Genomic DNA, 12,155 nt, shown 5'->3' on the forward strand with positions numbered 1-12,155 from the left:
AAGCCGAAAGAGGGAGGGCAGTGAGAATGGGAGAAAGAGAGAAAGAGAAAGACGGTGGGGAGAGGCAGAGACTACATTCCTGATCGCGTTTCTCTGTCTGGTTTGGACTGAAAAAAAAGGAGGAGCTGCTCAGCTGAATACATGCTGGGTCGGCCAATGGGGAGAGGCGACGGGGGAAAGTGAGGGAGGGTGAGGTTGGCGAGGGTCAGGGCTGGGATGTCATTCATATGGAGTCACAGCAGAGAGTCAGACAGAGAGAAAGGAGAAGGGCAGAGGGATAACTTCCATCCATGAGCTTTGCTGTGCTGGACTGTTAGCGAAAAACCGACGTTAAAAGTCAAACGAATGCAGGGCTGCATATCAGACCCCATAAAAAGGCTTCAACTTATGGAATGAATTCTGGAGTCAGATTTGTAGTCTTCAGACACTTTGTGATTTAAATGAACGTTAAAGATCACATATTATACTCTTTTTCCACAAGGTATCGGAGTTCCCAGACACTTATATGAAATATCTGTGAAGGTTTTTCTCAAAATAGCAAACAGATGCTGTAGGACAGCGTCCCTCTTTTCTGTCTCAAACAGCTCTGCCAGAAAAGCTTCTGAAAACGAAACTGAAACCAAGTTCATTGTGCGCATGCGCGCAGCATCTTGTGCACGTTCGCCCTCTGTGACATCACAGGGGGAGAGATTTCTGCCAGACGCGTTTCAGTAGGTGATTACAGAACTCTGCAGGATTCACTTGATGGTTTATTTAGCTGTTTTAGGGTTGGTAGTGACCCAAAAGCACCAAAATAGTCGTGTAGAAACAAGGGAAAAATTAGTTTTTCCATAATAAGTCTCCTTTAAGGTTGCTTCTCTTCACAGTTTGATTTCAAATGTGTTCCATACTGATTTGTGAGTTCATTTATGTACACATTGCATATATACGAAAGTACGTATACACAATGCAGAATAATTGCATCCATCCCTCGTTCTGTTTGTCTCTTTGTTGGATTATAACCTCACACTGGCAGATGGCCTCCATAATCCGCACACAGGCCAACCTACTCAGATAATCTCGTCCTCCTTCAACTCTTTATCCATTTCTCTATCCTGATCTCCACCCATTTATTCAAATCCAACCCTTTGGATCACCATCGCGCCCTATTATAGCCTTTACGTATAATAGCTGAATGTAAATGAGCTGAATCAGCATAAAGAAGATGCAGAACAAACATGAACTGCAGACAAGAGGAGATCCCATCCTCCCACACAGGAACAACGTTACGACACGGAAACAAGCGTCTTTGTGATGAAATGAAGCCGCACGCCGATTCCAACGCTAATAACTCGGAACGGAACAGGAGAACTTGCTGTTCCGTTGCTGCGAAGGTGTGTTGCAGCGCTCCCTGAGCATCTTTCCTTTCATCCTCCTCTTCCTCCACATCAAAACACCGAGCAGCGTGGGGCTCCGTGCTTTTAGCTGTGCTATGTGGCCACCTTTACAGAGGCAAGCAGAAATAAGGAACAGCCAATCATGAGCCACTGATAAAAGAGAATCCCACAGTGGTCCTGCTCCATGGATGCAGAGAGAGATGGCGGTGGTGAACGATGACGTGCCAAACTCATGTCCACCTCATGGAAGAAGCAGGATTCTGAGTCACGCTGCGAGGCCTCCTCCCCGCTTCTCATCAACTCCCTTTTTAGCCTCCTCCTCTTCTCTTTGGCCTTTCAGTGCAGCTACATTTATTTTTGTCCTCCTCCTTCCCTCCTCTTTCTGTTTGTCTGCTTCACTCTCATCTCAGCGGGAAGTCGGGGGGGGGGGGGGGGCACAGATGCTTTTAGCGAGCTGACATTTTGTGCCAGCGCAAAAACACTGCATAGCAAAGCAGGTTGGCTCAGTGTGGGGGCAAGAGCCTGGCAGTAATGAGCTCACTCCGACAGAGAGGAAGTGATGTGGAAGGCCGGGGAGTATGTGTGTGTGTGTGTGTAGGATTTCATGATCAGCCTCCAGTGGATGCTCTAATGAGAAGTAGCTACAGTTGGAAAAACTTACCATGCTGTGATCACCAGGCTGCTGTAATATTTGTTTCATATTCATTGTCATCATATTAGTTTACCAACTGGGTGAAGGATCGACTGACCAAAAATTACACTTTTGCATTGACAAAAAACAATAAGAAGCAACAGATAGTGAATAATCAGCACCTGAGACGCTGTCTTGTCAGCATTGTCTTGTTGCCTTGACGACCGATAAATGTAATTTTAGTTTCGAGCCGATGGCTTCGATAATTTAAAAAGCATTTGTCATGTAAAAACAGGAATCATTCTTTGACTTTGGCAGCTTTTCTGCCTCCCCTCCTTTGTAAATACAAACTTTTGCCTTTCAAACTCTTACTTGGACAGAAGGAAACAGTCATTAGCTGCAGCCCTGCTCCAGTTTAATAGGACTGTTCTTCTCTGTCTCTGTCAGAGTAACGGATGATGCTCTCTCTGCATGACCTGACACAGAACCTTTTTTCTCTTTCACACAAACTCATTCCACTTGATGCATTTCCTCACCCCTTATTCCAGAACTAATGCCGAGCCCGTTCTTAAAAACAGAGGCCTAACCTTCAAAGCTGGGGAGGACTTTGCTCCGCTGCCTCACATTATAATTAAGAGCAGAGACGACTAGCGTTTCATGTTTCAGCTCCACCCAAATAAGCGCACGTGTCCACGCAAGCACTCACGCAAACACACATCCCTTAGTGCGCGAGTTTTCGCTCCTCTGACGAGAGAGCGAACGGGATAAAAACATGGAAGACATCAAGCTTCCTGCTCAACCTCTGGCTCCGCTGATCCTTTTGTTGCAGTAATAGCCGTTTTCTCTCTTATCTCCTTTGGCCCTGTTCCTCCTCACAAAGCTGCCCTGAGTGTGAGTGTGTGTTTGCATGCGTGCATTCAGCTCGGCTCTGTAGCTCATGTTCACAACGAGGGCTGACAGGAAGTTGGTGGCGTCCTCGCCGCTACTTAAATCCCCATTTCCTCCGCAGCACGTTCCACCGCTCCCGACCCGCACGCCCTCTTTGATGATGCTCATAGGGTGGAAACCGGGCGGAGGGAAAAATGGTCTCCTGCTGTATTTTGAGCAGTGTGAGAACATTAGACTGTAATGCCTCCTGACAGCTTGAGGGGCGCGACAATTAGCAGGGAAAAAGGAGCTGACGGTGAAGGACGGAGGTTGTCTGGAGAACAGGAAGAGAAAGGCGCAGCTTTACAGCTGACTCCCATGACTTTCATACTTGGCACGAGGGATACAACACGTGGCGCAGAGGGGCTTGACTCTTGGAACCGTGAATCACGGCTGAGTGAATCAGGGGGAGGGGCGTGTCTGCACTGGCCTTCAGGGCATCAATCAGGACGATCAACCAGACAAACAGTGGTGGAATGTGAGGCTGCCGGCTACACCTTTCCACTTAAAACCTTGTTGCCGTATATATATATATATATCACAGCAGCATCTGTTTGATTTACCCACAATGCAGCTGGCGTGCCTTCGCGGCATGAATCTGGATCATAAAACTGGCCTGCCTTGATCCTCATTATTAATCAATAGTTTGGTTGCCTGTGCCGACGTGAGGCGGCTTAAGGAGCACTGACTGAGCCGTACTTTGACACCAGATAAGAACCTCTCCGGTCTTGAACTCAACAACCTGTCGGGGATGTTTTCTCTGGATGCTTCCAGGGAAAACATCCCCCCCTCTGATCAGCAGGTCAATCTCAGCAGCTGAAGTTTAATACCTACATGTTTATATTATCACATCCCGCCTGATTTGTTAGCCTGAGGTTTCAACCGAAGCTGAAGGCCGTGGTCCAGTGATCCATTCACTTCAACAGCAAACAGACTGCTGGCCACTGGGCACATTTGGCTGAGCGTGTTGAATCACCAGCGATGAGAGAAGCGACTGACTGGCTATAGCTGAATGTTCAGCCTTGGCAAACCCATTTTTTATCCATTTAAGGTACCGTAGTTCCAATGTTTGGATGTTTGGCTTCAGCTTTTCTTTTTTTACATTCCTCCACAAGGAAAAGACCATCAATTACAAAATCAGCGCAAAGCAAAGCTTCACAGCCAGATTTTTATCTGGATTATTCTTAATTTGTATTTCAGAGGACTGTGTAAAGGAATTTATAGGTTTGCATGTTTTAAGTGTTTTTGACTTTGTCTCCATCCGGCTGCATGTCCAGTAAGTGTATAAATGCCATGCAGTCTGGTGCGATTGTGTGTGTTAAAATTTTGATAGAAGACATGAAGGTGACGCGATGCATTCAAATACAAGACAAATATTTTGAGAATTTTGTTGGGGCTGTTACTTTAAACTCTATTTGCGGGGTCTCACACACTTTCCCTGCAATTCTAGGCAAAACAACATTCAAAACAGGCAGCACAAAGTTTGGTTACACAAACCAGATTCAAATACAGGTGCACTGCCTGGCGGCGGACAGATGTGCCGCTGACTCTACATCGTATTACATGTTGAACAAGTTCTCGATTACAAAAACACTTGAACTATAGGCATCACAGCAGAGGAATTTAGTGCCCTGGGGCTATAATTAGATTGGGAGGTTTTTGCGAAACAATTTCTTTTTTCAAACTTTCAAGTCTGGACTTTTGTATTAGTTTGACTCCGGACACATCACCAACGCATGCAGTGCTAAAAACAAAGGTCATACTCTACTTTACCTGAGTGAAGTGCCCGACTTGCTGTGAGGAATCCAAGATTAAACTGAGAAGGAAACAAATCCACTGATACAAAATGCAACGCAGCGGCAGCAGACTGTCAGGATATCATGAGAAGAAAAAGATCCGAGTGCAAGGAGTGTGTGTGTGTGTGTGTGTGGGTGTGTGCAGACGACCAGGCGTGTTCTAGCTGGTGCCAGCACATGTAAGCCTGAGGGGCTGAACCAGACACCAGGGCCTCCCTCAGAGCGTGCCCCTCACCTGGCAAAAGCCCCGCCCCTCATCGCCGAGGCCTCCTCCCACTCCCTCCAAAATATATGCTGGCCTCCAGCAGAACATCCTATTTTCTCCAAAACCCTAAATACGATTCCTTGCTTCTTTTCCTAAATGCAGACTCCCCAGGCTCGTTTTCCTCACAGGACTCAACTTGCGTGTATTTATACCCACTATGGCTGCACTCATGACATCTCAAAACCTGCAATTACCTCCGTCCACTACCCTCGGCCTCTATGCAGCGATGTCTGAGTGCTGCAGTGAAGGTGGTGGTTAGGCTGTTATAGGAGGGCGGAGAGCTCAGTTCCTCCTCAGAGAGAGAAACGGAGCCCGCACCGCCTTTCTTTATTGACATCGCTTTGCTTCTTTCTCACAGTTTTATTTTCCACAGCCCTTGTCTGCTTTTCTGGGGGCAACTCCCTCCACCTGACAAGAATTTAGTTTGATGTTAGTGTTTTTGTTGGACTTTTCTATTATGCACACTGTAAAAGAGTATTAGCTAAATTAAATTAAGTTAAATGATCTGTTCATGTAGCAAAAAAGAATTTCAACTGTCAAGAAATCTTAAAATAGGTTGGTGCCAGAGTAGAAATAAATATCCTTGGACCGAATTTACAAAAAGGTGGTGGACTCACAAGAAAGATATGGAAAAAGACATTGTGTGTGTTTTCATTCTTTATAAAATCCTACGTCCACTAATGCATCTTCATTCAGTCTGTTTATTATGAAAGTATAATAATTACTTTCTGGTACTTAAAGACATGCAACTCTCCGACTACATATAAGAATCAAACTGTAGAGCAGCCCTGTTTTTAAACGTATAAAGAAACGTAAGAGAGCGGGAGCTTTCAGCAGCAATACCTTCATCCCTGTACCCTGAATATACGCATCGCGCCGCTTACAGCTGGCATCGATCACCAGTCTGACTTGTGTTTGCTGCTCGGTAGCTGCAGCCAGTGCTTGATGCCGTATTAAACTACGAACCCACTATAACCACAGCGTGTCGTGTCTGTGAACTCTGAGACTGAAAAAGCAATAGCCAGCGGGCATGAATTTTATAATTTCCCAGAATGCACCATTGAAAGGAGCAGGCCCATTTCTCAGAGTGGATATCCACATCTGCAGACTGACCTGAACTCTGCCTTTTGAACCTTAAGACCGGCACAGAAGTATAATATTATTGTTTATCTTTCAGGGGTGCGGCGGCCAATGGAAGGCTGCCTGTTGTGTGTGTGAGGCCCCAGCGGGCCCCTCTCTGCCACGCGACTCCTGAGTTCATTAGAAACAAATTAGCAGCAGGCCAGCGTGGCTCTCGTCCTCTTGACCCCACACCCGCTGCCTGCAGGCCGATTCTGAGTTTACAGTAGCCAGAAACTAAACCCTAATAAAAACACTGCTGCACCAACATGGCTGCTTCATTGATAGGAAACGGAACAGCTGTTACTTTCCTACACAGTCAGAGTCACAGTTATTACATGCAGGCCTGCAGTGCAAAGAAACATGCACTGCGGGGGAATAATCAATGCTACTGCACTGATTGTTTACTTTTACATTTGACTTGATTGTAAAACCGATGAAAGAAATGATCTGGCACATCGTCAACACCCCATAAGCCAAGAACAGTTCACGTGTGCACTTCAGTTTCTGTGCGAATGCAACACAATATTAATGGCTAATTAGGGAACTGCAGAAGTACTGGGAGGTGGATTTAGTTATCTTTGGACGGAGGCAGACAAACAGACTTGAAGCTATTTTTTAACAACATCTAATAGCGGCCTGAGCGTCATTGTGAAGAAACATAATCATTTTAATCATGTCAAATAATGGAAAGTGCTTTCCAAAATGTCCATTACTTTAAGGTCCGATATATCCGCTTTTCAAACACTTGCAGACTCGACGAGCGTCCTGTAGATAATAGGCCGAGCAGGAATGATGCGACTGCGTGTGCAGCCTGTGTGTCGGGATCACAGCCCAGTTTGTCTGATCGACTTTTAAAAGTCTTCTTAAACACAAGGAGGTGTGAGTCTGTGCAGGTGTATAGTAGCTGAAGCGCCCGACTGCAAGCCCAGCAGAGATGAGCTTTTAGGTTTGCTGTGCTCCTCTTCCTGAGAGCATGAAGGCTTTTCAAGCTCTACTAAAGCATGGGTATCTACACAGACAGAGCCCTCCAGACATGAACACACACATCTCTATGGTTTGCTCCTGACATGGTGGATGATTAAATATTGAATAGCATTTTAAAGGCACTAGCCTTCCTTTCCTGTAGGGGAACTGCCAAGTGCTGGAAATTCAAGAATTGAGACTCTCAGATGGCCCTGAGGCAGAAAGACACCAAAATGATACAAGGTTGTGTCTCCTGTGTCTGTCTCGTATGTCATTTATCTTATCCTTCCTGCTCAGGTGGGATTGTGTGGCTAATCTCAACCTCTTATCTACACAGGGCCGTCAAAATCTCAGGCCCAGTTTTCAGAGGGCAGATGTTTCTTTGCCGGAGGATAAACAGCTGGAGGCCGTAACACTTTATGACCAGCAGGGCCCGGCTATCTCCATCGACCACACCAGGCCTGGTGTGCACTGCTTTACATGTTTCCACATGCGAGATACCGGCAGAGACCGAGAATAGGTCCCTGCCTTAATGCGTGTGTGCCGTGTAGAGATGATAGCGCCTGCATTTCAAGAGATTTCCCTCCAGCTAGTTCAATTATACCGCGGCCCACTGCTTCGGGGTGGAGGCAGAGAGAGATGGAGAGCGAGAAAGAGCAGCGCTTCTGAAGACTGAAACTAACCAGGAGGGTTAAAATGGACCGGAATGAGCCGCGTGGCCGTGAACCACAGTCCTTCTTTCCTCCCTTTTCCCCCCATCTCCTCATCCCCCCCACATCTCCCACTGCATTCCTGACATGCCTCAGGGAGACAGTGGGGCGGCAAACAAAGACACAACAGCCTCCACAATGGCACTGGCTCTGACCATTGTCTGTGTGCACTGTGGAAAAGGTTTTGGTGCACGCATACTAAAAGAAAACACCAAGCCGATGCGTTGCTGCTATTCAGTCACATGAAAACACTGGATGCTTTCAGGCTGGGGTTGGTGGAAGCAAGTATCTCCTGCACTGTCCAAACATTTTAAAAATACACCCGCTAGGAGCCACACACCCAGAATAAAACACAAACCCTGGCTGGGACTGGGATTCAAAGTGAGCGATGCCCTGGAACGCAACAGTCCGCTGATGTGGCTGCAGCAGCTCTCTGCAGCATGTCAGTGCAACACTGACCTCTTCTGGTAGAAACAGCAGACGACCGCAACAAAAAACTTCACGGGCAGCTTTAGAAATAGGTTAACGATATATTTAGCAGCCGCCTGGCCAAACGCATAACGACCACTGCTGTAATCGCGTCACTAATAGAAATATGACAAATTTGTGTCCTGCCCAGTTTGCTGACGGCGTCCGACTTTGACGTGTTCTCCGAATCAGTTTTCTGAAGAAATGTATGAGCTGAGAACTGTTAACAGAAGCGCTACATAGCTCAGAGCTCATTGGCTGATAGATCCCCACTTCCCATTCCAGATTACCCGGACACATGTTTCCGGGATCCATGCGTCACTGCTGGATCATAAACACAACATAAAAACCCACAAGCAGTGCATTGGACACTTACCGAGGTATAGTTGGTCTTGCCCATGTTGTGGTTCTGGTTGTGGTTGAGGTTCTGGTTCTCCTGTTCTCTACACTGCAGGCCTGCCAGGTGTCTTTCCAGGGCTGCCCAGTCCATGGTGGGCAGAGGTTCCTCTTCTAAACCTTCCTCCTTTCTGTACCCCCCCCTCATCGATTCCCCTGTATCTCCACTGCCCCCACCTCCACCCCCGCCGCTGCAGCCAGTGCCGCGCCTGCTCCTGCCATGCCCGGAGCCGCGGTCGTTGGGTTTGTGAGTCCCTTTGGCCGCCTGTGTTGCACCCAGGGAGTGGAGCTGGCGGCTCCTCGGCAAAATCAGATTGCCGTTTTGTTTCAGTTCCTCAGGGACCGCTGCAACCGAGGTGGCAGCGCGTCCGCCAGGGGACGGAAGGGGCGGGAAGGTCTTCACTTCCTGGAATTCTTCAGCAAGGCTGCGACTGTTCACCGTCTTCCTGTTGCCTTCGCCAAGGCTGTCGACCCCTAGACTGCCTCCCTCGCCTTCCTCCGGACAAGGAGGGTGTGGAGAGGTGTAGTCCTCTCCATACTCGCTCTCCCACTCCTCTATCACCTTCTTCTTATACTCTTGGTAGTCCTCATCCTCCTCGTAGTTCTCCAAGGTGACCAGGTCCAGAGAGGGGGAGGATTTGTAGTCGTCCAATGCGGCCAGGTCAGGAGAAGGGGAGCACGGTGTGACCTTGCTGGAGTTGGACTCGGAGCTGGAGCGACTGGATGCATCACTCCCCAAATCCATGCCATCCTCCCGGTAATCCTGCAGCGACGAAAGGACAGAAAAGTAGTGTGAATCGGATCAACGCGTATAAGGTGGTTAAAGCTTACAACAGAAGAAAGGGGGGGGGGAGGGGGGGGACTTAGAATACGGTAGTCACAACAGTGATGTGGTTTGAGACCAGCAACCACAAATCACTTCCTGTCGCACGCCAACTTCCTTTCTCCACAGAATATTTCTTACAGTTATTAACCAACGTTAAAAGTGACCTGCTGGAAAGCCTCTCGGTCTCGGACTATACAGTCTTAGCATTGCTAAATGCATTTGTGCCTGTGAGATTGTGAAACCCAGAAAGGGCAGAGCCCGAGTGGCTGAATGTGTCAGGATAATATCCCACCACCCGCGGCTACATCTGCAAGGCGCCGGAGACTAAACAGAGCCGAGGGGTGACTTGCTAATAGACGGTGACACGGAGAGATGATCCGAGTCGCTGCCGATGCCTCGACTGCGATGCTCCTGCAGAGACCCGATCGCCACCTCACCGATTAGTTCACAGCTCAAGATGGCAACCGCGTTGTTTACGGCCCACACAAATCTCCTGGCCCCGAGTATTCTCTTGTGGAGTCATCAGTCGTTTCTCCACAGGAACGTATTATCATAGCGCCTCACACCACATGTAAACGTTAATGAAAAGCAAGGAGCGGCAACATTTCTCTCGGGGCAAAGAGAAATGAATGAGAATTTCCTGCATGATCCACATTATGAGTTTCTCTGCATGGAATTTGAATGATTGCACTGAAATCTGCAGTCCTTTTTGGTATTGTCTCGATAGAAACGAGCCTCATTGAGTCATGTCTCCCAGACCACACCTGTGCAGCTATTGGCATCGAGACAATACAGAATGTGTCCAGTGTTCGGCAAATCGATATGACTCAGCGTCTTGGAGGCTTTAAGCAAACATTGCTGATGCAGATTGGAGACGTGAAACGCTTAAAGGGTCCAATTCCTCCATGCGGCTTCAGGTATCAGTAAAGCCTTCCTATGATGGGAGTCATGATTAGACACGGCAAACAATGCCATTGACCAAACCTACCGGGGAAACGTTACATCGCTATCGCAGTAGTAGTAGTACTGATAGTAGTAGTAGTAGTAGTATCGGGTGATCAGAAGAATAATTACTTATCAGTATGATCTCACACCTTCATGAATAAGACAGTTTATGCAGTAATGAGATGGAACATCTGATGATATTCAGTGTTTGTCAGTGAGAGGATCCAGCAGCTCCTGCCGGGTTATCTGACTGGGGAGGCGCGCATCAACGACGCGATCCCGTTCACGATGGTTAGAACGTCAACAAGGAAACATTTGCATTTTGAAAAGTGGCGAACGCTCGTTGTTTCACGGTACAATCAATTGTTTCACGGTAGAATCAATGTGGCGTGAAATGTCTTACCGACGCGCTCATCACGCGCTTCGGATCTCTGCGCGCTCACACCGAGTCCCGGCGGCGGACGACCCAGCTCGCCATCTCCGGTCGAGCCACCCTCAGGAAGCGAAACAGAACGAGTTCTGGAGCCGGACGGCGGTTTTCCTCTCCAAATTAGGAAGCGCAGCGACCGAGCCGCGGTCGCGTTTCAGATCTCGCTCAGCGATCCAGCGACGTGAAGCCTCAAACGAGATGTTATCGCGTCAATCCACGACGGTCACATGAGCCCGATTAAAACGCTATAATCATGTAAAGTGTTTCTGATAAGAAGCGCGCCCGAGCGGAAGGAGCTGATCCACCCGTGGGATTAACTCAAGCGCACGCATGCAAACCGTGCAGGCTGGATTCGGCCACACAAATGCGTGCACATTGACAGCTGCACCGATCCGCAGCCGGGTGGGGGGCACGGGGCGTGGGGGGGGGGGGGGGGGGGGATGAACGGACAACCCTTAAAACAACTCGGCCCGTCTTTCTCAGGGGCTTTGAAGGGAGATCACCGAACACGCCCTGTCTTCCTGCGCGCCGGACGCACTCCAATAAAAGTGGACGCATGTCAACCGCATGATTGTTTGCGTGCGGGGGGGGGGGGGGGGGCACTGACCAAAGAGTAATAATTCAGATTAAACCTTCGCCTAATACGCGTGCGTTGTCATGCATGATGTAATGTTCCCAACATGTCCCATGAGGAACCTGATATGCCCCCCCCCCGCGGCAACAGAGTGACAGAAACGCCCAATGCCGGATTACCGGGAGGATGACACCCAGAACAGCTGTGACCCCCGAAAGCACCGCCCGGGTGAAACAACCGGCTCAAAGTGGCCCGGATGCGGCATCGCTGCCGCTGCAACCGGCCGATACTCACTGTCATCATGTTTGCAGCTTCCCGGTCGCGCCTGAAGAGTCAGGACATCGTGACGCGTAAATCCCAGCTGGCGGACAACGGCGGCGGCGCAGCGGCGTTTATTCTAAGGCTGGGCAGCCGGTGGACAATTCCGCGCAGTCATCGCTCCGAGTGTGCTCACAGATAAATCAGAGCAGTCTCCAGAGGAAACGTCTCCACGCCGCCTCCTGACCGACGCGCAGAGAGAAGCCGCGCCACCCGCCCAGCCTTGCGCGCTCGCTTCCTCGTCAGGTGGAAAGCGCGTCCTCTTCACTGTCGCCTTGCGCGCGTTTCTGAGCCTCTAACGCTCAGCTCGGACCTAAAACCGGGAGTCCCAGCGACGCGCACGCTGGCGCACAGCGTCTGGCACAGGTTCTGTGTTTACCGGCTTCTCTCTGAAGCAGCCTGCAGGAC

The 12,155-nt window shown here is 49.0% G+C and overlaps 1 protein-coding gene across 1 annotated transcript in view; it reads right to left on the minus strand.

The window, feature by feature from the left end:
• Positions 1 to 11,921, minus strand: part of schip1 (schwannomin interacting protein 1) — a 28,482-nt gene extending 16,561 nt beyond the window's left edge. The window contains exons 1-2 of the mRNA XM_068745180.1: positions 11,724 to 11,921; positions 8,635 to 9,417 (exon numbers count right to left, since the gene is read on the minus strand). Of these exons, the coding sequence (XP_068601281.1) occupies positions 8,635 to 9,417; positions 11,724 to 11,732 (792 nt within the window). The 5' untranslated portion in view covers positions 11,733 to 11,921. The remainder of the gene's footprint in view (positions 1 to 8,634; positions 9,418 to 11,723) is intronic.
• Between the last annotated feature and the right edge of the window lie 234 nt (positions 11,922 to 12,155).

This window comes from Brachionichthys hirsutus, chromosome 11 (assembly GCF_040956055.1).
Source record: "Brachionichthys hirsutus isolate HB-005 chromosome 11, CSIRO-AGI_Bhir_v1, whole genome shotgun sequence".
NCBI lineage: Eukaryota > Metazoa > Chordata > Actinopteri > Lophiiformes > Brachionichthyidae > Brachionichthys > Brachionichthys hirsutus.